The sequence below is a fragment of the Myotis nattereri genome (genome assembly GCF_964212035.1).
Source record: "Myotis nattereri genome assembly, chromosome: 13".
Lineage (NCBI taxonomy): Eukaryota > Metazoa > Chordata > Mammalia > Chiroptera > Vespertilionidae > Myotis > Myotis nattereri.
Window position 1 is genome coordinate 45,246,522 of NC_138088.1, and position 25,274 is coordinate 45,271,795.

At 52.7% G+C, this 25,274-nt stretch overlaps 1 protein-coding gene across 1 annotated transcript in view; it reads left to right on the forward strand.

The window, feature by feature from the left end:
- Positions 1–25,274, forward strand: part of NEURL1 (neuralized E3 ubiquitin protein ligase 1) — a gene marked incomplete at its 5' end in the record, with an annotated part of 70,720 nt that extends 45,446 nt beyond the window's left edge. Inside the window, 5 exons of the mRNA XM_081104510.1 lie at positions 3,562–3,803; positions 4,249–4,570; positions 17,598–18,287; positions 22,340–22,486; positions 23,009–25,274. Coding sequence (XP_080960636.1) covers positions 3,562–3,803; positions 4,249–4,570; positions 17,598–18,287; positions 22,340–22,486; positions 23,009–23,247 — 1,640 coding nt within the window. The 3' untranslated portion in view covers positions 23,248–25,274. The remainder of the gene's footprint in view (positions 1–3,561; positions 3,804–4,248; positions 4,571–17,597; positions 18,288–22,339; positions 22,487–23,008) is intronic.

The window sequence follows — 25,274 nt, forward strand, 5'->3', positions numbered from 1 at the left end:
TTTCTCTCTCTCTCTCTCCCTCTCCTTTCCTCTCTCTCTAAAAGTCAATAAAAACATTTAAAAAAAGAGTCCAAGTTGTGCCTGAGGCTGGTATATGCCCAGTGAGTACCACTTCCAGACAGGGCACCTGTTGCCAGTGCCACCCTCCCTTTGCCCTTCACCCCAACTGACCCCTTCCCTGGAATGATCTCCCCAAGGGCCACTTAGCCTCTTCCAGGTAGCCTTCCCAGACTGTCTGGGTCTCCTCCGAGCAATGCCAGCCCTCACCGCTTGGTGGCTTTCAAAGTCCTTGAGCACTGTTGGGCAATTCTAGTCTTGTCTCCTTGGCAAAAGCAAGGCAGCTCCCCTCACCTCATGGGTTTGGTCTTCAGGAAGCCGCTACCAGGGAGGCCTGGAGACTGCTGACTCATAGGGTGCCCAGTTGGCCCAGGACAGTGGGCACTGGTGTCTGGGCCCCCTGGGAAGGAGGATGCAGAAATGCAAAGGGATGCAAACAGGGCCTGGAGTGCAGTCTGGGAGCCCTCCCTGCTGCTCACTCCCTCCCTGTCTTCCTCTCCTTCCTGGAAACCCCTCCTCCCCTTTAGGGAGTGGCAGGCTTTCTGGGCAGGCCTGATGCTGACCGAGCTTTCTGCATTTTTTTTAAAGGGTTTTATATTTAACCTTTATTTATTTGCTTATGAATAAACAAGTTCAAAAGATTTCAAAATTCCAAAAGGCAAATGGGTAAACGAAGAAAATGATTTCTTCCACTATTATCATCTAGCCGCCCAGCTGATTTTCCCAAAACAATCGAGTTATCAGTTTCTTGTATGTTTTCCATTATGTATTTGTTTTCTTATTTTCTTCTTCTCACACAAGAGACAGCAAAAATACTTTGTTCACTTTGCTTATTTTATTTTTCCCTCTTTATTGATTAAGATATTACAAATGTGTCCTTATCCCCCCAATGTCCCCTCATCCCCCCAATCCTGCCCTTACCCTCACCCCCTGTTGTCCACATCCATCGCTTATGCTTATATGCATGCATACAAGTCCTCTGGTTGATCTCTCCCCCTCACCCCCACCCTCCCCTACCTTCCCTCTGAGTTTTGAGCATCTGATCGATGCTTCTCTGTCTCTACATCTGTTTTTGTTCATCGGTTTATGTTGTTCATTATATTCCATAAATGAGTGAGTGCTTTCTGCATTTTTAAATGCCTGCCTCGGAGGGACCAAAACTTCCCAGGCCTCTGTCCTGTTTGTGGCTGTCTACTTTCCCGCCTCCATCTCCCCCTCCTCCATGTCACTCCTCAAGATGATGGACTGGGAGGGGGCTGCCCTTCCTGATGGGTGGTGCACAGATCTTGGGGAAGAAATGAACACCCTCCCACCCCCAAGACTGTGCATTCATAATGTCAGTGCTGCTGATACATGTCTTAGAGCCAATGGGTAGAGGCCACCCATTGTGCCAGAGAGGGGAAGTGACTTCCCATGGTCACGTGGCCAGTAGTGACAGACCAGTCATCTGACACCTTGTCCTGTGTTCTTTCCTCTCTCTGCTTTGTCTCCTGTTTATAAAGCGCCTCACATGGTTATAAAGCACCTTTTGTGGACCAAGTCCTGTCCCATATTCGATCCCACTTTGGGCTGTGGTGGAGCTGTCTGTAGAAGAAAGAGTTGGGCCTCCCTGGCCAGGGGTTCTTGAGGCAGATCTGAGTTCATTTAGGAAGTCTGGGTGAAGAAGGAAGGCAGCCTGGGGTGGAGGAAGGCAGCCTGGGGTGGAGGGAAGTGGTCCCGAAAAGCAGAAAGAGATGGGTGTCGCCCTGGGGCTGCAAAGCTTGCCCCACCCACCTTCCTGGTCTCCAGTGGCAGCCCCATGGTCACCTGTTCACTACAGCCTTGTCGGTCCAGCTCCATTGCCTTCTCCTCCTCCTCCTCCTCCCCTCTTCCTCTGCTCCAGGATGTCTCTCTGAGAAGTGACCTGCCTGCGTGTCCTTTTGGCACTTAGCACTGCCTACCGTTTGTATTGTGATTTCTGTCCATGTCTTATCTCCCTTCCTGGGCCGTTGGCTTCTTGAGGAGAGGATCCTTAGGTGTTTCATGCCTGTATCTCCAGTGCCTCGGGCGGGGCTCGGTGTTCAGCAGATACATGGTGAATATTTGTTGGGAAAAATAAATGCTGGTGGTAGTGAGTGACAGTGTATGGTGGTGGATGTTGGTAGTAAATGCTGATTTGTCACAGAGGTTGATGGTAGAAGATAGATGGTGGGAAATACTAGGGAGAAACAGTAGATGGTAGTTCTTGTTGGTCATGATGGTGGTGGTGGGAGGTGATGGGTAAAGGATGAGGGTAGATGATGGTGGTGGGAGGTGATGGGTGAAGGATGAGGGTAGATGATGGTGGTGGGAGGTGAAGGATGAGGGTAGATGGTGGTGGTGGGAGGTGATGTGTGAAGGATGAGGGTAGATGATGGTGGTGGGAGGTGATGGGTGAAGGATGAGGGTAGATGTTGGTGGTGGGAGGTGATGGGTGAAGGATGAGGGTAGATGATGGTGGTGGGAGGTGAAGGATGAGGGTAGATGATGGTGGTGGGAGGTGAAGGATGAGGGTAGATGGTGGTGGTGGGAGGTGATGGGTGAAGGATGAGGGTAGATGTTGGTGGTGGGAGGTGATGGGTGAAGGATGAGGGTAGATGATGGTGGTGGGAGGTGAAGGATGAGGGTAGATGATGGTGGTGGGAGGTGATGGGTGAAGGATGAGGGTAGATGGTGGTGGTGGGAGGTGAAGGATGAGGGTAGATGGTGGTGGTGGGAGGTGATGGGTGAAGGATGAGGGTAGATGATGGTGGTGGGAGGTGAAGGATGAGGGTAGATGATGGTGGTGGGAGGTGAAGGATGAGGGTAGATGGTGGTGGTGGGAGGTGATGGGTGAAGGATGAGGGTAGATGTTGGTGGTGGGAGGTGATGGGTGAAGGATGAGGGTAGATGATGGTGGTGGGAGGTGATGGGTGAAGGATGAGGGTAGATGATGGTGGTGGGAGGTGAAGGATGAGGGTAGATGATGGTGGTGGGAGGTGAAGGATGAGTGTAGATGGTGGTGGTGGGAGGTGATGGGTGAAGGATGAGGGTAGATGATGGTGGTGGGAGGTGAAGGATGAGGGTAGATGGTGGTGGTGGGAGGTGATGGGTGAAGGATGAGGGTAGATGGTGGTGGTGGGAGGTGATGGGTGAAGGATGAGGGTAGATGGTGGTGGTGGGAGGTGATGGGTGAAGGATGAGGGTAGATGATGGTGGTGGGAGGTGAAGGATGAGGGTAGATGGTGGTGGTGGGAGGTGATGGGTGAAGGATGAGGGTAGATGGTGGTGGGTAATAAATGGTGGTGTATGGTGAAGTGGGACATAGCAGTAGATGGGAGCAGGAGAAGGATGGTGGCAAATGGTGGCAGTGGTGGTGGATTGCCCTGATGGTGGAAACACTGGGCAGTGGGTGACTTCCTCCCCATCTGCCCTTCCCTAGGGGACCCTAGTCCCGCTCTTGGATTGCCAAGTTCTCTGACATGGTGGCTTTTGTTTTATTTGCAGACTCCATCGGGGGTTCCTTCCCTGTCACCTCTCACCGATGCCACCACAAGCAGAAGCACTGCCCGCCGGTGCTGCCCGGCGGGGTGCTCCTGGCCACGCCGCTGCTTTTCCACCCACACACCAAGGGCTCCCAGATCCTCATGGACCTCAGCCACAAGGCGGTCAAGAGGCAGGCCAGCTTCTGCAATGCCATCACCTTCAGTAACCGCCCGGTCCTCATCTACGAGCAAGTCAGGCTGAAGGTGGGGCTTCCCTCCCCGCTCTCTGTCACTGCTTCCCCCTGGGCCTCTGAGCTTTATCTCACCCCCTCCGCCCACCCCCCCCCAATCACTGCCTTCTCTTATGGCCATTACTACACCCTGTACCTTCTCTTTCCTCTCTGCTGCCTCTGTTGCTCTTCCTCGTCCCTCCTCTTTCTGTTCCCTCGTCCGTACTCCTTTCTCAACCTTCCCCGCATGGCAAAGAAGGAAGGGGAGCAGGGAGTGGCCATGGGGGCCACTAGCTCCTGGGGAGGGAAAGGAGCCCAAATGGTGGGCAAGCTGGGCAGGGCGACTCTCCATGGGGGTGGTCTGCAGGGAGGGGCAACTCCCTTCCCTGTGGGCTCGCTGAAGTCGGGGAGAGGCTGGGCCGGGCTGGGCTGGGCTGGGCTGGGCTGCGGGCTGTCTGAGGCCACCCCCTGCCGTCCAGATCACCAAGAAGCAGTGCTGCTGGAGTGGGGCGCTGCGCCTGGGCTTCACGAGCAAGGACCCCTCCCGCATCCACCCCGACTCGCTGCCCAAGTACGCCTGCCCCGACCTGGTCTCCCAGAGCGGCTTCTGGGCCAAGGCGCTGCCCGAGGAATTTGCCAACGAGGGCAACATCATCGCCTTCTGGGTGGACAAGAAGGGCCGTGTGTTTTACCGCATCAACGACTCGGCTGCCATGCTCTTCCTCAATGGGGTCCGCACGGCAGACCCACTCTGGGCCCTGGTGGACGTCTACGGCCTCACGCGGGGTGTCCAGCTGCTTGGTGAGTGCCCGCTCTCTTTGGCCCCTTAGGTGCAGGGCACACCTCCAGGAGCTGTGATTTGAAGGGGAGCTACGACTCTTCTGCCTTCCCTTCCTTCTGTGAAACGGTGGGCCTGCCGGGCTCCCCCCTGCCAGCGGCAGACAGGCTAGGGTCAGACACACCCAGGTTGGACCCTGGCCTCTCCCTTTTAGTGTAGCTAGTGCTTTGAGACCTCCATTTTCTCATCCCCAAAGTGGGGGTAGTAATAACTGTTTCAGGGTTCTTTTGAAGGCTCAGAGAGCTGTGATGTGAAGCCGCTGACACAGTCGGCATCAGTGACTGTCGTCACCTCCACTCATCTTGGGCAGTACTTAACGAACACCCTCCTGCCGCTGTGGTATCCTCGGGGCCCCACGCTTCAAGGCGCTGGGGTCCCAGAGCTCGCGTTTGCGCTCTATCCGGGACACTTCTGTGTGAGCCTCAGTCGTCTCATGTGCAGAGTGGTTGGGAGGACAATGCCTTAGCCCAGGGCCTGGCCGCATGGTGGGAGACAGAAGAGTGTCCCAGGTTTTGAGGACGTCACAGTCTTGTTGGGGGAAAGAAGGGGAAAGAAAGAGGGAACAACATTCTGGCTTTTCCATAAGCAAAGAATGCCCTTCTTCACCGTCCCCAAAGATCAAAATGCCGTTCGGGCCTCAAGGCCCAGCTCGTAAGCCACCTCCTCCCTGAAGCCTCTCGGGTGGGATTCTCTTCTCCGTTCCTTGTGTCCCACCGCTTGGCACCTGCACGTCTCTAAGTGCTGAGGCATTGACTGAGCCTGGGTCCATCCATACGTCTGTTCCCAAACAAGACGGGGAGGGCTCTGAGGGCGGAATCCATGTCTCAAGCACCCGGCTTCCCCTCCAGAGAGGAATCTTGTGCCGGATGGGTGGAGAATGCTGGGGAGTATTTACAGGGTGGGTAGGGGAGAGGACTGGAAAAGATGGATGGCTTGTTAGATGGAGGTAAGGGTGTGGGGCATGCTGAGGTAGACCCAGCGTGCTCACGGCCCCAGACTCACTGGAAATCAGGCAAGACAAAGCGAAGACTCCAGACACCATCAGGGCATAATCGGAGAGAACACAGTACCTCGCTAAGTGGTGTGGTCATAGGATCCCTTCCATTTGCCAAGATGGTTTCCTCCAGTTATCTCATTTAACCTCTTAGCAGCCGGCTTGGAGGGGGTGGTTTTTATCCTCACTTGACTGGGAGTGAATTGAGGCCCAGGGGAGACCTGGTTTGCCTGTGTAGGGATGTGGCAGAGCTGGGACTTGAACTGGGTGATCTGATGCCAAAAGCAGTGCCTTTCCCTTTACCCTCCAGTGGGTTTAAGCATGAAGGGAGGCAGGTAGTCAGAGGAGGCTGAGGTCAGTGAGGGAGGATGGAGTCCAGGAAGCCTTCTTGGAAGAGGAGGCTTAGGCTGGGTTTTCGAGTTCCAGGAAGGTGGTGGGGGCGGCGGGGGGGGGGGGGTGGTGTGGCAGCGGGGGGGAGAGTGAGGGGAGTAGGAACATGCCAGGTGAGATGGGGCTTCCAAACCTCAGGGGCTGAGGAAGAGGCCTGGAGAGTAATCTGAAGGGCCCCACCCTGGGGCAGAGCCCAGACGGCTGACCGGGCCCAGCCCCATTCCCCCTCTTTGACTATAAATGGGTTTTCATGCAGCATTTTCAGTTTCATTTGGATTTCCCGGCAGGCTCCTCTCTGTACACCCGATAAGGCTGAGGCCCCAGCTGTAAATCACCATAATCCCTGGGCATTTTCAAACACTGATTACGGCCCCTAAATTCAATTAACAGATTAAAATATCTCTTCATTTTGTTCTTCCTAAATGGATTTTTAAAAAAAGAGATCCATCCAAGAATTCTTCGGTGGTGGGCGTGCTGCTCTATGCCTCCTTTAGCGCCCCTGCCCTCTGGGGATGCCCCCTGCCGCTGCCGTATGTAGTCCCAGGGTCAGTTTTCCCCCCTCACTTCTCCCCCCTCCCCCCTACTTCCCATGTCCCCCTCTCTTCTTGCTGCCACTTCCCTGCCCTTGTGTCCTCCTGAGCCTCCCTCCCTCCTATTGGTGGCTCTGAGGATGGGTCTGTCTTTCCTGAGATGATTGTCCCCCAAACCTGTGTCTTATCTTTAGAGATTCCCTGCTAAGCCTGCCCCTTCCCCTCCTGCCTTTTTCCAGAATCTCTGGCAAAAACCCTTCAAACCCCACCTGGCCAGTGTCTGCTCCTCAGACCAGAGACACCCTGGGGTACCTGGCACATAGTAGGTTTGAAAGTCAGGCCATGGGCAGATTGGCCACCTCCCCTGACAGAGTGGAGGCAGGGCTGTGGTCTCTTCCCTGATTGACACCTCCCCAGCCCTAACTCTAACAGGGCTCCACGGGCCTTCTGGGCTCCCGTTATGCAGATCACCCTCTTCCCTCGGGGCGCCCTGGCCCAAGCCTGGCTGGTATCTCCAAGAATAACAGCTTCCTACCTCCAGGAAGAAGGGCCTGCCAGCAACTAAATAAATACAACTTTTATGGGGTGATTAATACTTGGAGAGATAAGCTCCTATCCCAGCTTTTCAAACTCTCCCTGCTCCTGTCAGAAATGTTGGCTCAGGAAGAGCAGCCATATTTCTTGGCAGAAAGCTGGTGAGCCAAGATCTGCTCACAGATCCTCCCGAGCACCCCTCTGTGACCACCGGAGCCGGGGCACTGTGCAGGAGTGGGGGGGACACAAGTTGGAACCCCGCTCCTTGAAGAGTGTTTACATTGGGGGGCACGCCATATAACTGTTCTGAGGTGTCCTAGGTCCAATTCTGCAATTAAGTGTGGTTGAAGAGTAAAACTGGGGTGGCGGTGGAGGGGTGCGACTGGGGAGCAATCCAGAAGGACTTCCTGTAGGAGATGAGTTTCAAGTCAGGAACCAAAAGAGGTGAAAAAAATGGGCTGGTTGAGGAGCAATAATTTAGGCCAGACAGAAGGGGTGTGCATAGGCACAGGGAATTAGCAGTCATTCAGGGAGCAGATCCTTCAGGGGAGGGGGTGAAGCGGAAAGGTAGTGGGTGACTATGGAGAAGGGGTGTGCACAGGTGTGGGGGAGGGTCCATGAAAGTAGAAAGTTTTCAGCAGCTTCTGTGCTATCAAGTTTTTCAGTGAAAGGAAATGTGGCCCAGAGATGGGAAGGGGCCGGTCCAAATCCTCCCAGCCAGCCAGAAGCCAGGCCGGGCCTGGGATTCAGGTCTCCCAGGCTGATCTGGGCACAAGGTCAATGTGAGATTTATTGCCACATCAAAATGGCAGTGGCTGAGCCCAGGAGGGCGTTGGGTGGGGGCTCCCAAGGCCGCGTGGCGTTCTGCTTCTTTCCAACGTCTGCCCAGGTTCCCGGGTCTTGATAAACGGTCCCACTTGCCTACTGAGGAGAGAGATGTACAGAGACTCCCAGGATAAGCTTTCTGAGGGCCAGTCCTTGGGGTGACAGGGAGAGACCTGGGCCTCTCCAGAGATGGGCCCTGGGTCAGGCCCGCCCCCTGTCCCCTAAGCTTAGCGGCTCAGAGAGTGTGAGCTGTCCCCAGTTGGCTGAAGACCACACTGCCATCTGGGGCTTCTGCTTCCCAGGCTAAACCAATATTTACCTTCAGCTGTGGCTGCCAGGGGCTGAGAGGCAAATATTAGTTTAAGGAGGCCGAGCCGAGCTCTTGGGATGGGAGGAAAGCTGAGGATGCTGATCGCGATTTCTTCCTCTTTGACAGTTCTCAACCCTTCTCGACTCAGAAATGAGCTTGCTGTTCCTTCTGCTTCAGGCACTTTCTTTCTGCTCACCCCAAATTCTGCCAGTTATATCAGGGCCAACCCCAAACCCTCCCCTCCACCAGGGAGACTTCCCTGACCTCCTCCTTCCTCCTGACTGTTTGAAGTGCATGTAGATCCAAGTCCCCATCAGGCACTGTGCTCTTTAAGAAGACAGCATGAATCCTCTTTGTATATATTGTAAAGAAAGTTATTATTGTGTTCATTTTGCAAATAGGGAAGAAGGGCACCAGAGCTTTTGGTTCCATTGGGCAAAAGGATTCCGCTGCCTAAAAAAGTTTGAGAATCACCAGACCAGATGGTTCTGGCAATCTATATGTCTAAGATTCTGTGGCTTGAAGAGTCTATAAATCGAAGAGGCTGTGACTCTGGGAGAGTCTGCCCTGCCCTCCATGAGCCTCAGAAAGCGTGTGTTGCTAGGTTTCCTGTTGTTGGGTTTATATGGAGAGGGTGGAGGCGGGTGTGGGTTTCAGGGTAACCCCCTGAGGGGTGGAGAACCCCTCACCCATCCAAGTCATGCACTGCCCTCCTGGCTCCTTCCCGGCCCCTTCCCGGCCCCGTGCCAGATGGAGACCGGCAGAAGGATGTTTATGGAGACAGTAAATGGGCTGGCAGCGCCTTCCACACAGGGGCCGGTAGATGCCCGCCAGCCGGCTTGGAGGCTGCAGGCTGACCCGTGGTTAAAGATTATCCAGAACTCCGGATGTGAGAATCTAAACAAACAACACTGGGGCTGATGGCAGGCCCTGCTTCAAAGGAGCCCCTGGCCTGCCCCCCCGGCCTTCAGGTCCACTGCACTAGCGCCAAGGCCCTGCACTGGCTGGCAACCTGTGGGAGGCCTGGTTGGTCTCTGGGTGGGAGGTGGCCCTAGTGCCCTCCGCCTGGCCCTTCTCCCCTCCCTTCCTCTCCCCTCACTGGTCTTGTTCAGACCGTTCTCCAGGTGTTTGCTAATGCACGTTTCACTTCTGCCTGTCAATCTGACACCCTCTTGTTCATCAGGGCCCAGGACAAATCTTATTTTTTTCCAAGATGCTGTCTCTGATTCACTCTGAAACAGGAAGGGGACCTCAGCCTCAGTTGGAAAGCGTTACCTTACAAAGGGATATTGACCCTAAAGAAGAGAAGTCTCAGTTTTCTTCTAAAGGGGCCCAAGGAGTAGATATAAGGCCACATATGAACTCATGCAAGGAGAGGTTTCCTAAGGGTCACAGTTGTTCAGAGATGGGAGTTGGTGAGCTCCTTATCCCCAGGGGCATTCTAACAAAGCTGGGTGGGGACTTGGCAGAGATAATAGATCTCCTCCTTTTTCTTTAAGGTCCTGTCTCACCCGGGACACTAAGCATTTTTGTAATGAAATTGTATTCAAATATTTTCATGCCTCCAAGCTTCAAACCATCTAAGGCAGTGGTTCTCAACCTGTGGGTCGCGACCCCTTTGGGGGTCGAATGACCCTTTCACAGGGGTCGCCTAAGACCATCGGAAAACAATATATAATTACATATTGTTTTTGTGATTAATCACTATGCTTTCATTATGTTCAATTTGTAACAATGAAAATACATCCTGCATATCAGATATTTACATGACGATTCATAACAGTAGCAACATTACAGTTATGAAGTAGCAACGAAAATAATTTTATGGTTGGGGGTCACCACAACATGAGGAACTGTATTAAAGGGTCGCGGCATTAGGAAGGTTGAGGACCACTGACCTAAGGGTTCCTGGCTCTCCAGGGCCCAGGTTTTGGCTTCTCCCTTTCTCCTTAACCCCTGCCCAAGGTTGGGCACACAATGGGTCAGTGAGTGGGTGCCCTGAGTGCCACCCTGGCTCAGGCCTCCCTGCCCTTTGCAGGGCCTGGTTGTTTCCGCCTGGCTCCGGGCATCTGCAGAGCCACTGGCAGGCACTGATTAGGCAGAGGCTGAAGACTAACAAATGCCTTCCTGCAGAAGGGGACAGGAGAGGGGGCAGTTTAGCAGCTTCTCCCATGGCCTGTGCCGCCCCTCCCCCCACCATAAAACCTCCAGAGTGGGCAGCCATGTGTCCCAGGCACCGATTACATAACGTGTTGCTTCCAAATGTGGGGCCATCCCACTGCTTGGGGTTATAGGTTGCCTGTCTGGTTTTTCCAAGCTGTCTCTCAGAGCTCAGTCTCGGGCTGAGGTTGGTCCCAGGGTGTTCTCCCCCGGCGCTGGGAGCGGGGACCCTTCCCTGACCTCCAACTTGATGTCAGCTCACCCGTCTGTGACCCTCGCTGACCCTTGCTGTTTCTTCGGAGGGTGCTCTGACCAGCTCCTGGATCTCAGGTTTCATCTATTTTAGGGCCCTGGCACAGCTGGACACACCAAGGGGATTGTTATTTTGGAGCTTGCTGGCGGCCTGCAGCTGCTCCTGACCCCAAGGGGTGGAGGGGATGGGAGAGAAGACATGGTTGAGCTGGGCACTCGCCCCAGGGATTCAGTTTTTAGCTGTTCCCCAGCATCTCTCAGCTCCTGCAATATTTCAAGCAAGGCCAAAGGAGTCATTTTTCTGTCTCTTCTCTCTCTCTGCCTCCCACTGATTTCTCCTTCTTGCTCTTCTTCCTTCTCTAATCTCCACTTGTAGCTTCTCCCTCCTGGTCTTCGGTCAGTGATGTCATGCAGTGATTATGTCTTGGCTGCCCCTTGTGACTGCCATAAAGTCCTGCATTTACGTTCAAAAAGTTAATTGCCTGAGTGCCGGTGGGCCTGACTTTGTTTGGCAAACTCAACGTGAGCAAATACTAATAATATCTGAATTTATCAGGTACCCAGGTGCCAGGGGCTTCCACTCGCCCTCTGATCCCTGTAACAACATCGAGAGACAATTACCCTTACCCCTGTTCTCTGTGTGAGTGATCTGAGGCTGGAAGAAGGTTGCTTACCCACAGGCCACCAGCCAAGGACTGGATCGGACACTTAAACACATGCCTGGGTCACCCCTAAGCCCATGCACTTTCTTCTGAGCCACGTCCATGTAAGAAGATAATAACAGTGGCTCATAGGAACCTGGTGATGATTATATGTCTGTGTATCTTATTCCACCTCATCTTCACAGCATCCCTTCTGAGGGGAGTATTAGAACACAGATGTGTACCTGTCAGTAAATGTTGATTTCACTGCTGAAGAAGAGGGGCCCAGAGAGGTTAAGCTATTTGTCCAAGGTGATACAGCTAGGAAATGGCAGAGTCAGGATTTGAACCCAAGCTGATGACGTCAAATTCTTGCACTTAATTATGCTCCCATCTTGCCTACCAATATAAGGAAACTGGTTACTTATAAAACCTAGGCTACAATTAGGTTGCATCATTAGAAGTATGGTATACATATCAAGGGAGGTGATGGCCACACTGTGCCTTGAGCTGGTCAGGGCACATCTGGAGTACCAAATCTGGTTCTGTTCATTGTCTAACAGGTGGGAAGGTATGGGGGAGTCTGAGTATTCCCTGAGGAGAGCTGTCTTCAGTGTGGGGCTGAGGTAGTGGATATAAATACAAGGAGGTATATTTCAGCTTAAGAGAAGGAAACTTTTTTTAAAAAAATATATTTTATTGATTTTTTTACAGAGAGGAGGGGAGAGGGAGAGTTAGAAACATCGATGAGAGAGAAACATCGATCAGCTGCCTCCTGCACACCTCCCTACTGAAGATGTGCCCACAACCAAGGTACATGTCCTTGACTGGAATCGAACCTGGGACCCTTCAGCCCGAAGGCTGACGCTCTATCCACTGAGCCAAACCAGTTAGGGCAGGAAACACTTTCTTAAAGTCAGAGTAGCTCAGCAATGGCGCAGGTAGCCTGGGAGGTAGTGAATACCCACTAGTGGGCATATTCAAATTGAAGAGGACTCTATATTCAAATAGAAGGGGCAGAGACCAGGAAAATGCACATCCAGTCCCACTCAGAAATCTGTTTTGAGGGTCTTCCCAGCTCCACGGGCTCTGATTGTCCCGAGTGTGTGTGGGGTGGGAAGAGAAGTGTGGGGATGCACATGCGTGTGGGCCCTGTTCCTGTAGACCCGGCTGGGCATCTCTGAGCCGCTTGTTTTTTCCTCACCCTGCTGCCCCTGTTCCTTCCCCTCCCTGTCTCCACCTCTCCGGAGTCCGCAAGGCCACTGCCTGGAATCCCGGAGGGGGTGGGGGAGCAGGGCCTGTTCCCTGGAGTCCACAGCCTTCCCCAGGTTTCCACTTGGTCTCTGGTGCCTCCCCCTCCTGCCTGGGCCCCCCTCGCCTCTGCTCTCCACAGCCCCCCAGCCTCTCTGCACCATTGCTGTCACAGAGTCAATTCCCCGGAATAATCTCATTTTCCGGTCGGCTCGCTTCTCCTTGCCAAGCATGATGCTGGGAAATCCCAACCAGCCAGGCCCAAAGAGGCTTCTCCAGAGAGACGGGATTGGGGGAGGGCCCAGCACCCTCTCCTTGCGTGGGCCCAAACAACATTGTTCCTGGAAGGGGCGAGGGCTGGGTAGGAGAGGACACAAACAGGGAGGCTTTAGGGACGTCTCGAGGGTTAGCTAGAGCTGGATTCGGGCCTCTGCTGGCCATACCAGTCCAGTCCCCCAAGCTCTGCTCTCACACCAAGCACCCCAGCCATCCTTACCCAGTTCCTAGAGGTAGCACAGTTCCTCCCAGAGGGAGGCTCAGAGAAAAGGCTCCCAGGGAAGGATTGGCTCATGATGTGGCCTACAGTGGCACTAGCCCAAACATGGGGACTCCCACAGAAGGGGTTCGATAAAAAGGAGAGCCTGAAGCAAAGACTGTCATTGGAAGTTGGACAGTTGGAAGTTGCTTGAATCCTGGATCTGCCACTTGGTGACTATCATGTAACATCTCTGAGCTTTGTCTGTATAGCAGGAACACCTCCATGGAAGGCTTTGGGGATGAAATGCAGGGGTAATGCCGCGTGCACACTGACTTTTAGTATAAATTACAGGACTCCATAAAGCTGGACATAGCACAGCCATTTTAAAAATATGCTGTCAGAAACAGTGTCATTGGCATGAACAGGTGTTCAGGACATACGTAGTAAGTGGAAAAGCTAGTTTTGAAAAGGAAATTTTTATGGCAGGGTCCTTAGCCTGGAGTCCATGCCCATGGATGGTTTTATGCGATTCACAGATGCCCTAAAATTATCCAAAGAATTTAGGGAGAATATGCATTTTTCAGAGGAGGGGATAAGTCAAAGTTATCACATTTTCAAAGGGATTTGTTACCCACACATGGTTAAAAACTACTGGCATTTATATAGCATGATTCAATTTTTGTATTTAAAAAACGGTAGCAAAAATTATATTGAAAAGACTGCAAGGTCATACATCCAAATACTAATAGTATTTTTTTTTCTGGATGGTGGGCTGATGGGCGATTATTTTTTCTGTATGACTTGTATGATTAAAAAGAGACAGGTTTTGATTTCCTATTAAGTCACTTTCGAAAAGGATAGCTTGGGTAAACTTGCTCAATTTTTCTCAGCTGAAATGCCCTTCAGTGGCAACAATAACTTCAAAAGGTACTTGTTAGGATAAGATGAGAAGATTTATGGAAAGAGGAGCTCCGGGGATGTCAGCAGTGCATTCAGCACATTTATTTACTACTTGTATATGTGCTGGGGCTGTCCTAGTTGCTGAGGATAAAGAGACGGTCTCAGGAGTTAAAATTTAAAAAATATCTTTTATAAGTGTATCATTTAGAAGCAATCATGTTTTGTTTTTGTTAATCCTCACCTGAGGATTTTTTTTTTTTTTTTTTTTTTAGAGAGAGAGAGAGAGGAAGGGAGAGGGACAGATAGAAACATCATCCATCAGCTGCCTCCTGCACGCCCCCTACTGGGGAATTGAGCCTGAAACCGGGCATGTGCCCTGACTGGGAATGGAACCCAGTGATGGAACTTGGTGACCTCTGGGTTCATGGGTCTATGCTCAACCACTGAGTTGGGCACCTGAGGATATTTTTTCCATTGCTTTTCAGAGAGAGTGGAAGGGAGGGGAGGGGGTGAGAAAGAGAAACCAATGTGAGAGAGAGACATCCACTGGTTGCCTCCTTCATGTGCCCTGACGGAGGGTGGGGAGTGAACCGGAAATCCAGACACATGCCCTTGACTGGGAATCAAACCATGACTCTTTGGTCCTCGGGCTGACTCTCTAACCACTGAACCACAGCAATCATGTTTTTACTTTTGTTACCAGGACCCCGATATTTGAGCCTGCCTGCACACATTGGCCCAAAAGGAAGGCAGGAACAGGAATTTGCAGTATAGAAAGAAAAAGTTTAATAGTGAATAGGCCAATCCTCTAAAGATCCAATTCCCCAAATGGATCTAAGTTACAGATTATATAGGGAAAAATCACAAGGTACCGGGGGTTAGGGGGTTCCAGATTGTGCTGGAAGCTGATTGGTTGGAAGTTCGGTAAGGGTAATAAATGATTTCTTCAGGTCTTGAAGATAGCTCTGAGGTCTGCTCTGGCATCCCTCTGTCTGGTTTCATTGAAAAGTAGCCAGGGGCTCGGGAGCTGAAACATAACTTAGGTCAAGATATTATCTTTTTTTAAAAAAATATATTTTATTGATTTTTTACAGAGAGGAAGGGAGGGAGATAGAGAGCTAGAAACATCGATGAGAGAGAAACATCGATCAGCCGCCTCCTGCACATCTCCCACTGGGGATATGCCCACAACCCAGGCACATGCCCCCGACCGGAACCGAACCTGGGACCCTTCAGTCCGCAGGCCGACGCTCTATCCACTGAGCCAAACCCGCAGGCCGACGCTCTATCCACTGAGCCAAACCGGTTTCGGCAAGATATTATCTTTAACCTGCCAGAAGTCCACATCTTGTGACTATTAGTTAGGTTCCTGTTATTGTCTTCTGCTGCCTCAGGGCTGGGGAGGAGAGGCTAGGTCTAGGACCTAGTCTCTAGATCTACGAGGGGTGTAGAGAGAGAGATGATTTCTAGAACTAGGATTCAAACCTAAATTTAATCAAAGTCATAAGGACCCTCGGTTTCAATGTTGGTGTCTTTCCTTCCAGCTTAATCTTTTGCTTAAGCAAATAGTTTAGAGGTTCTGTACAACTTTGGTTGCCGAAGTTTATATTTGCTCGTTAGTTTATATCCTAAGCATTGTCTATGCCTTTAAAAGTCCGTTGTTTTTTTTTTTTAAATCTTACTGTTGAGAGTATTACAAATGTTCCCTCTTTTCCCCCCATTGCCCCCTCCACCTGGTTCCCATCCTGCCCCAGGCCTTCACCACCCTATTGTCTGTGTCCATAGGTAATGCACATATATAAGATCTTTGGTTAATTTCTCCCCCTCTTTCCTCTGAGATTCATCAGTCTGTTCCATGTTTCCATGCCCCTGATTCTATATTTATTAACCAGTTAATTTTCACTAGATTTCTTGTTCATTTATTTTGATTTTTAGATTCAATTGTTGATAGATATGTATTTATTGCCTTCTTTTTCTTCTTCCTCCCCCCCCCCCCCCCCATCCTCAATACCCTTCAACATTTCATATAATACTGGTTTGGTGGTGATGAACTCCTTTAGCTTTTTCTTGTCTGTGAAGCTCTTTATCTGACCTTCAATTCTAAATGATAACTTTGCTGCATAAAATAATCTTGGTTTGTAAGTCCTTGCTATTCATCACTTTGAATATTTCTTGCCACTCCCTTCTGAAGTCCAAAGTTTGTTGAGAAATCAGCTGACGGTCATATGGGCACTCCCTTGTAGGTAACTGACTATTCTTTATTTCAATTAGTGTATGCTTCATTTCTGACTGGTCCTTTTTCATGTCTTTGAACTTCTCACTAAGATCCTTGAAAGTCTCATTAAGTCCCTTGAAACTCTCATTAAGGTCCTTGAGTAACCATGGTTTTGAACTCTGTATCCAGTAGTTTGCTTGCTTCCATTTCTTTCATTTGTGACATGTTTCTGAATTTGTCTCTGCATTTTGGCTGCTTCCCTGTGTTTGTTTCTATGTATTAGATACAGCTGCTATGTCTCCTGGAATTGGTAGCATGGCCTTTGAGTAGTAGGTGTCCTGTAGGGCCCAGTGGCTCAGCCTCCCGTCACCTGAGCTGGGCACTCTAGGTGTGCCCCTTTGTGGGCTGTGTGCACAGTCTTGTAGTTGGCCTTGATTGCTACTGGCATCACTAAGAGGAACTGGCTGTGAGGACCAGCTGCCACTACAGTGGAAGAGCAGCTGTGCAGGAAATAGCCTTATGGAGCAGGACTTGCTTCAGTGGGGCTTTGATGCTCACTGAGTCTGCCCCTTGAGTGTTACTAGTGGATGTGTAGAGTTGTAATCTAATATGTTGTGGTCTAAAGCTGTCCACTGGGTGCATTGGCTCTGGGGCCTCCCAGGAGGTGCAAAGTCAGCCACTGCCTGGGACCACCTGGCAGGAATTATAGCAAGGTCTGCAGATGGCTGCTACTCAGAAGTGCCCAGATGAGGCCCAGCATGAAGCAAGGCAGGCTGGTACTAGTGCTGGGTCTTGGGCCTTTCACTGATAGGTTTCAGGCATGCTCACACCAGCTGCTGTTTGAGAGAGTTTAGCAAAGTCTGAAGCCTGAGTCAGGACAGGCCCCTCATATGGAAAAGCTGCTGCAAACAGCTTGGTGTGGGGCGGGGTCTCAGGGAATCACCAGGACTGAGCAACAGTGTGAGCCAGGCTGATGGAGACCGATATGGCTGCCAGTCAGCCCTGTAATGCGGGAAGGTCTCAGCACAGGAACAATGACCCCTGTGAGCACCCCATCTGGAAGAAAGCCACCCCTGAGTTCCTGCCGGGATACCAGATCCTCCCCGTATGTCCCTGAGTCCTCCAAAGCCGTCTGGTGCCTGCCCTTTAAGAGGAACACTTGAGTCCCCAGCAGCCTCCATGCCACTTAGCCACAATCCCTGCTGGTTTTTACAGCCCAAAGTTAAGGGTTCCCAGCTCTGGAACCCTGGGCTGGGGGGCTGGTGTGGGACTGGGACCCCTTGCTCCTCAAGGGGTGGGGGTGGGGGGGCGGCGCTCTGCGGGGGAGATATCCTCAATTTAAAAAAACCCCAGCACATATGGGTGTCGGACAGGACCAGCGGGTTCTGTGCCTGTGCCCATCCTTCTAGTCTCAATGTGCTTAAAAGGCCGGTGTTTGGATGCCGCAGACTGGCTGGAGGAAGGGTGCAGGGGATGGGACTGACCGGGTGTCCCCGCTTCCTTGCCACAGACAGCGAGCTGGTGCTGCCCGACTGCCTGCGGCCCCGCTCCTTCACCGCCCTGCGGAGGCCGTCGCTGCGGCGCGAGGCCGACGACGCGCGCCTCTCGGTGAGCCTGTGCGACCTCAACGTGCCGGCGGGGGAAGGCGAGGAGGCCACGCAGGCCGCGGGCTGCCCCATCCCGCAGAACTCGCTCAACTCGCAGCACAGCCGCGCGCTCCCCGCGCAGCTCGACGGCGACCTGCGCTTCCACCCGCTGCGCGCCGGCGCGCACGTCCGGATCCTGGACGAGCAGACGGTGGCGCGCCTGGAGCACGGGCGCGACGAGCGCGCGCTCGTCTTCACCAGCCGGCCGGTGCGCGTGGCCGAGACCGTCTTCGTCAAGGTCACGCGCTCCAGCGGCGCCCGGCCGGGCGCGCTCTCCTTTGGCGTCACCACGTGCGACCCCGGCACGCTGCGGCCCGCGGACCTGCCCTTCAGCACGGAGGCCCTGGTGGACCGCAAGGAGTTCTGGGCCGTGTGCCGCGTGCCCGGGCCCCTGCAGAGCGGCGACATCCTGGGCCTGGTGGTCAACGCCGAGGGCGAGCTGCACCTGAGCCACAATGGCGCCGCCGCGGGCATGCAGCTGTGCGTGGACGCCTCGCAGCCCCTGTGGATGCTCTTCGGTCTGCATGGAGCCATCACGCAGATCCGCCTCCTCGGTGAGTGCCCCTGGCCAGGTGCCAGCCGCCTGCACAGCGCCCAGAGGCTGGCTGCAGCTGCACTGCGCCACACCCGGCAGGAGCCCTTCCTGGAAGAGGGGTCCCATCCGGATAGGGGAGAAGAGGGGCCACCCATCCTGCGGGTGGTCTAGAAGCCACACACCTGAAATGAGTTTGAGGCGGGACTCCTCGGCCCTCAGACCTCACTAGAGCAGTGGTTCTCAACCTTGGCTGCACATTAGAAGCACCTGAGAATCTTTTTAAAATCCTGATTTCTGGGCCTCATCCTCCGGAAATTCTGTTTCTTTGTTACTAATGTTGTGGCCTCACCCCATAACAAAGAAACAGAATTTCCGGAGGATGAGGCCCAGAAATCAGGACATTAAAAAGATTCCCAGGTGATTCTAATGTGCAGCCAAGGGTTGAGAAGCACTGCTCTAGACGCACCCGGGGAGGGAAGAAAGGATTGCTGAGTGTCACTCGTAGAATCGGATTAACCCCCATTCCCACCGATGTGCCGCAAACAGTCCAGGTACACACACTCCAGTGGACACTTCAAATGAGAAAATAGTTTTCACCAGCTCAGTTTTAATTCTTCCATATGGGAAAAAAAATGCCTTTGCCTCTTAGTATGGTTGTGTGCTCAAATAAGGAAAAGAGGTTGGCGAGTCCGTAGTCAGGTGTCTGCACAGGGTGGCGCCTGGGTTGAGGGTCTGTGGGGAATCTCTGAGCAGAGGGCCTTGGAGGAAATGGGGCTGCAGAAGGCTGAGCTTTGCTTTCCTGGGTTTGAATGGACAGATTTGGATGTAAGCCATGTTTCCCAGAGTGTTCTGTGGGTTAGGTATCAGTTGCAAAAAGGCCCTTGGGTTAAAGAAGCCTGGGAAATACTGAGTTTTTAAAAAGCAGGGGGTTATTTTTTTAATTCTTAAATTTAGCTTTTATTGTAGTGATACATGCATATAACATAAAAAATGATAAAGTCCGAAAGGTTTACACAAAAACTACCAGTGCATTCCCCACCCCAAAGGAAACCACCTCCAGTTCTTTCACTTTTTCAGTGATGTACGCATGCTTCTTTCTCATGTTGATTTTAGATGTCATTCTTTTCTGTTATGACAAAGGGAATTTTTAAGTCTGTTATGTCCCCTCCTTCCAGTTCTTCCATTCTTCCTAATACTAGGACAAGGGGAAAACGTTTCCTTTGTGTAGAAGTCCACAGATAGTTCTCCACACACAACCTAGTCCTGAGGATATATTTTTATTGATTTTGAGAGAGAGAGGGAAGAAGGGAGAGAGAGAGAAAGAAACACCGACCATTCATCGGTTGCCTCCCATTCACCCCCTGACCAGGAATGGAGCTTGAAACCTCGGCATAGGGCCTGACTGGGGATCGAACCAGCCACCTTTTGGTGTACAGGATGATGCTCCAACCCACCGAGCCACCCCGCCAGGGCTTGGACAGCAGGATTCTGTACTGCAGAACTTCTCAGAGCCTGTGATATGCAGAGTGAATCTTTAAGGAGGGAGTGGTGGTGGTGATGGTATACAGCTTTTCCAAACAAAAATATATTTTTTTTTACAAAGCATTTCCTGGACCTCTGTCACCCCAAGGTGGGCAGGTATTCGTGCTTCCCAGTGCTGGCCTGCTAATCGCCTGCAGTAGAGTGGGCTAGTTTCATCACACTCACTGCGAGAACCCGCTAAAGTGCAGACTCTTGAGTACCTTCAGAGACTTTGATTCTGTACATCTTGGATAGGTCCCGGGCATCTGAATGTTTTTAGCAAGTTTGCTTTGACAAGTTTAAAGACCTCTGGGCCTTACAGCCCCAGCCTACACCTCACCCCAGGAGGCTTCATAGACAAGATAATGTGTGTATGTGAGTGAGTGTGAGTTACATTGTAAGATTGGCACACTGTGTGGAGGCACATGTGAGTACCTGAATGCGTATGTTATTTGTGGATGTAACGCTGTTGGTGATTGTGGGAGTGTGCCAAAAATCAGATAAAACCAGTGGGAACTTCCTACTGTGTTCCAGAAACCAAAGGAAGATGGAGTTAAAATAAATTTTAGAAAGAATGAAAAGAAATGAGGCTGGGATGCTAAGAAGTTAGGATTGAGGGACGATAAATCAGGGAGGAATGAATGAAGAGAAATCAAGCTAGATGAAAAGACATCAGTAGGAAAGAAGTTGGGGGTGAAAGTTCAGGATGGAATAAAAAGAAATCAGGTGCAGCAAAAATCAGGCTGAGGTAAAAAGCTATTTGGCTACACTCACCAGGAGCCACTGCTCCTCAGATGAAGTAAATTACATGAGGGCAAGGTACTCTCTTGCCTCAGCACCATCTAATAATAGATAAGAAGCTTTCCAGTGAGACTTCTGTTGCCCAAAGAGGCTTACTAGACTGGAGCAAAGAAGATGCTTAGAAATAATATCAGGACTTAAATGTCTCAAGAGGTAAGTGGGCCAAGATGGGTGGTGAAGAATAATCATTCAGAATTCAGTATACAGGGTGCTCTGGAGCTGTTTGGAGGGATGGGTATCTCCACCAGGAAACTGGTGTTAGCGGATTCTGACTGACTCCAAAGGAAAAGTAAACCAGTGACCCTGTATGAAGGGTAACGATTTAACTTACAGAGGAATGCTTTGCTTTATTGAAGACCTAAGTGAACTAAGAATGGGAAGTGTGAAGTTCCTTCACTCCCAAACTAGAGCTCATTTTATAATGGTGAAACACTAGAAATGCTCTCACTAAAGTCAGGAATCTGATAAGGGTGCCTTTCAGTATTGTTCTGAAAATGCTAGCTAGCGCAGTAGGCAAGAAAAACAAAAAGGAGGTATTATTCTGAAGGAGGTAATAATTAACTTGAAAACTATTCACAATAGTAAGAGAAACCCTGTGGATATCTAATGAATATGCTAGAAACAGTGACTAAATGGGTTAGAGCAAATAACTGATTTTAGAGATCTCGTCGAGTCCTGGTGTATAGGGCATTCTGGCAGTGGTTCTCAACCTTGGCTGCACGTTAGAATCACCTGGGAATCTTTTTAAAGTCCTGATTTCTGGGCCTCATCCTGCGGAAATTCTGTTTCTTTGTTACGGGGTGGGGCCACAACATTAGTAACAAAGAAACAGAATTTCCGGAGGATGAGGCCCAGAAATCAGGACTTTAAAAAGATTCCCAGGTGATTCTAACGTGCAGCCAAGGTTGGGAACCACTGCGTTAGGGCCTGTGAGAGAGTCACAGGTGAATGAGATTACCTGCTCGCAGGAGGCTCATGGTTTAACTGGGGAAACAAAGCTGCCTTCCTGGAAAAAGGACAAATAATACCCCAGAGTCTGGTGGTTTAGTCCCCTTGTATGTGATGTGTTTGGCTGGTCAGTGCTAAAGAGGGTAATGTGGTTGGGGGGAGGGGGTCAAGGGTGTCAGGAGGAGGGGGTTCGAGGACAGCTCCAAGGGGCTCCCTGGATCATTAGCTGTTTGAGGGCAAGAGCTCTGTGGGTCTTGTCCCCAGTTTTATACACACACACACAGCGTATGCTACCTGGTGGGCCCTCAGGACTACTTGAGAGGAGGGAGGGAGGGGGAGGTGAGAAGTAGAAGAGGGAGAGGCGTGAACGTAGGGCAGACAAGTGTGGGAGATGGTGAGGGGCATTTCAAAGGTGCCAGTGCAAAGGAGAAGGTGGGCGATATCCGGGGACAGTGATGAGGGTGAGGCTAGGGCTGGAAGGGCCATTCTGGGTGGGAGGAAGGTGACTTTGTTCTCTGGCTGGGGAAACCTTGCAGGTGAAGGATGCCTGGGGAAGGGTGGAGGGGGGCTTCTAGGCAGGGGGCTTGTTTGGAGATTGCTGATGTAACCCCAGGGAGAGCTGGGGCAGGATGCTGACCCAGCCTGTGGCATCCTGCCCTGAGCCCAGTGGCTGGGCTGTGTGCTCAGACTGTGGCCCCCACTTTATCTCCTGGGAACCTACTGGAGGGAGGGAGACTCGAGCTCTCTCCCAGTGGGCCTTTGTGTTGCTAGTATATCCCTCTCCGCCCTCCCCTTCTACAGGCTCCACCATCCTGGCAGAGCGGGGCATCCCGTCACTTCCCTGCTCCCCCGCCTCCACACCAACCTCGCCCAGTGCCCTGGGCAGCCGCCTCTCTGACCCCTTGCTCAGCACCTGCAGCTCGGGACCTCTGGGGAGCTCTGCTGGCGGTAAGTGGGCTGGCCCCTCCAGGCCGATGGTGTCTGTGCCAGACCTCCTGCCCCGAGACCCTGGCCAGGAAAGGCATGCAGCTCCAGTGTCAGGGCTGGGGCCCTGGAGGAGTGGGAGTGGCCTAGTGAACCCTTGTTGGATGGCCATTTCTGGGGTATATCCCCTCCGTCCCCTAGCTGGGTACCTTTCTCCAAAGGACATTTTTAGCTTACAGGGAACACCAAAGGATAGCTCAGGCGGAGCCTGCCTTAAAAGAGTTTGGGCCCCCTTTTTTCCTCCCCCGCCCCCTCCTCCAATCCTGCTTCATGGACACCCTGGCCCCTGGTCTGGGAGCTGAGGGGCCAGCAAGGCGCTGCCCAAGGCGCATCCTCTCCCCTCTTGTGTCCAGGAAGTTGGGGTGTCAGAGTAAACAGGTAGATCTGATAAGTGGAGGGGGGACAAGAGGCCAGGGGGCTCCCTCCCCATGAACCTGGGGCAGGACTGGACCACGTCTCCCTTGACCGGTGTCCCCTCACCTCCAGGGACAGCCCCCAACTCGCCGGTGAGCTTGCCCGAGTCGCCAGTGACCCCAGGCACGGGCCAGTGGAGTGATGAGTGCACCATTTGCTATGAGCACGCAGTGGACACGGTCATCTACACATGTGGCCACATGTGCCTCTGCTATGCCTGTGGCCTGCGCCTCAAGAAGGCTCTGCACGCCTGCTGCCCCATCTGCCGCCGCCCCATCAAGGACATCATCAAGACGTACCGGAGCTCCTAGCCCGGCGCGCCCACCCCTCGCGCCGCCTCCTCGGACTGCAGCCCAGCGCCAGCAGAGGGGCAAGCCACGGGGCCCTTCTCCTCTTCCTCATTTTGGAAACTCTCTTCCCTTCTCCATTAAACTTGGGAAACTGAGGTCCCTCAAAGTTTGGGGAGGAAAGGGGTAGCATACAGGTTTGGGGGGGCGGGAAGGAGGGCAGAAGCTGATCGCCCGGCAGAGGGGAGGGGAGGAGTCTGCACTTTGTCTGCCTTTCCCTTCTCTGTGCTCAGCTCTTCCCTTCATGCTGAGGGACTAAACTGGGGGCTCCGCCTGTTCTAACCCCTCCCCATCTGGGACCGACTTCTAGCCCGTGTGGCACCTTTGTGAGAATTAGAAAGTGCGTCCCTTCCACTGGGCAGATGTGGCCCTGGGCCAGGGCGTGTGGCTTGGCTAGTGGAGTGTGGACTGGACATCAGTTTGCTCCCTCTGCCAGCTGCCCTGGAGCGGTGCACGGCCAGCTCGGCAGCAGCCTGGGCAGGTGGCTCCCGAGCTGCTTCCTTACTCTGACCTGCTCTCACCTTCTCCCTCTCCTCCCGCCCCCTGGGCTCGGCAGCCAGGGGCAGGAAGGCCAGCGGGTACTTCTCCCAGACTGGCCGCAGGAGGCTCCAGGGTCTAAGTGTCTGGCCCCGTGCCCCGGCAGAGATGCAGCGGGCCGTTTCCTGGCCGTAGCCTTTCTGCCCCAATCATCTCGCCCCTTGGTTGGCTGGAGAGCAGGGTCTGTCTTCTGTCAGGGTCTCTAAGAGCAGGTCTGCATCTCCTCTCTGTGACCTGTCCTCCCTCAGTGCTGTCCTGGGCCTGGCTGATGCTCAGAGCTGTGGCGTGTCCCCAGGCAAGGCCAGGGCCCTGGGTTGGGGGCAGGGAGGTTTCCTGGAGTGAGACCAGCTTTTTTCTTTATTGTAATTTATTTATTTATTTGGTTTGTGGGGTAATTTTTTTGGGGGGGGTGGGTTGGGGGGTGAGTTTCCACCCTTCAGGCCCCTAGAAATGCTGCCCTGGTGTGTGTGGATTGAGACGGGCAGCATTTCCCAGACTCCAGCTAAAAGTCCACAGCGAGCTCTGCTTACCATGAGTTAGAACTCCTTAAAAAGGGGCTGAATTGGGAGGCCTCCTGGTGAACTGTGAGCCTCCTTAACTCTCTGGACTGGTGGGTCACTTGGACCCACAAAGTGCCCTTCCTCCTTGGGCTGGAGCAGGGTGACCGTCAGCTCAAATACGGCAGGAGGCCCAGGAGTGCCCCCTCCACAGGACAGAGAGAGTTCTGGGAAGTCTGAAGGAGGGGAGCCCAGCTTGGGCCAGGGAACAGGGCTGGGGAGCCTAGTGAGAGGCAGGGAGCCTGTTCTTAGGGGAGGCACTCCATCCCCAGGAAAGATGAGGGGTAGGGACAGGGTCCCAGCACCTCTGGGTTCTTATTCCTGGTTCTGGGGTGAGGGAGTGCCCCCCACGTGCTCTTAGGCCACAGTCATCTCTGCCCTGCTCGCCTTGTCCTGATAGGCCATGGGCTGGGGCCAGCTCTCCAGTCTCCCCCAGCTTCCCAGCCCTCTGCCCCCTCAGATGGGTTTTTACATCCCTGTGGCCAGGTCCAAGCCCCTCTGCGCCCCAGCTGCCACCTCTGTAAAATGATTGTGTGGGGAGGGGGAAGACTTTGTGTAACTCTTAGTTCTTTGGTGAGGGGCTGTGGAGGGTGGGGTGGGGTCTGTCCCAGCCTTGCAGTGGGTCTTCGAGAAGTCATAGTTCTGCTACGGGTCTCCCCAGTCTCTGACCCCTGGTGACCCCTTCTGTGGGGGTGGGGGCCCTATCCAGTCGAAGGATCCATTTCAGAGGTAAGTACAGGGACTGCCTGGCCTGAGGGTTGGGGAGAGGAAGCCACCCACCCATCCGTCCATCCATCCATCCAAACATCCATCCATCGTCTGTTTGTGTGGGGTAGTTACTGCCGCCTTTGTGAACTTGGGTCGCTGTGATTGTGAATAAAGGTGATTTGTACCAGC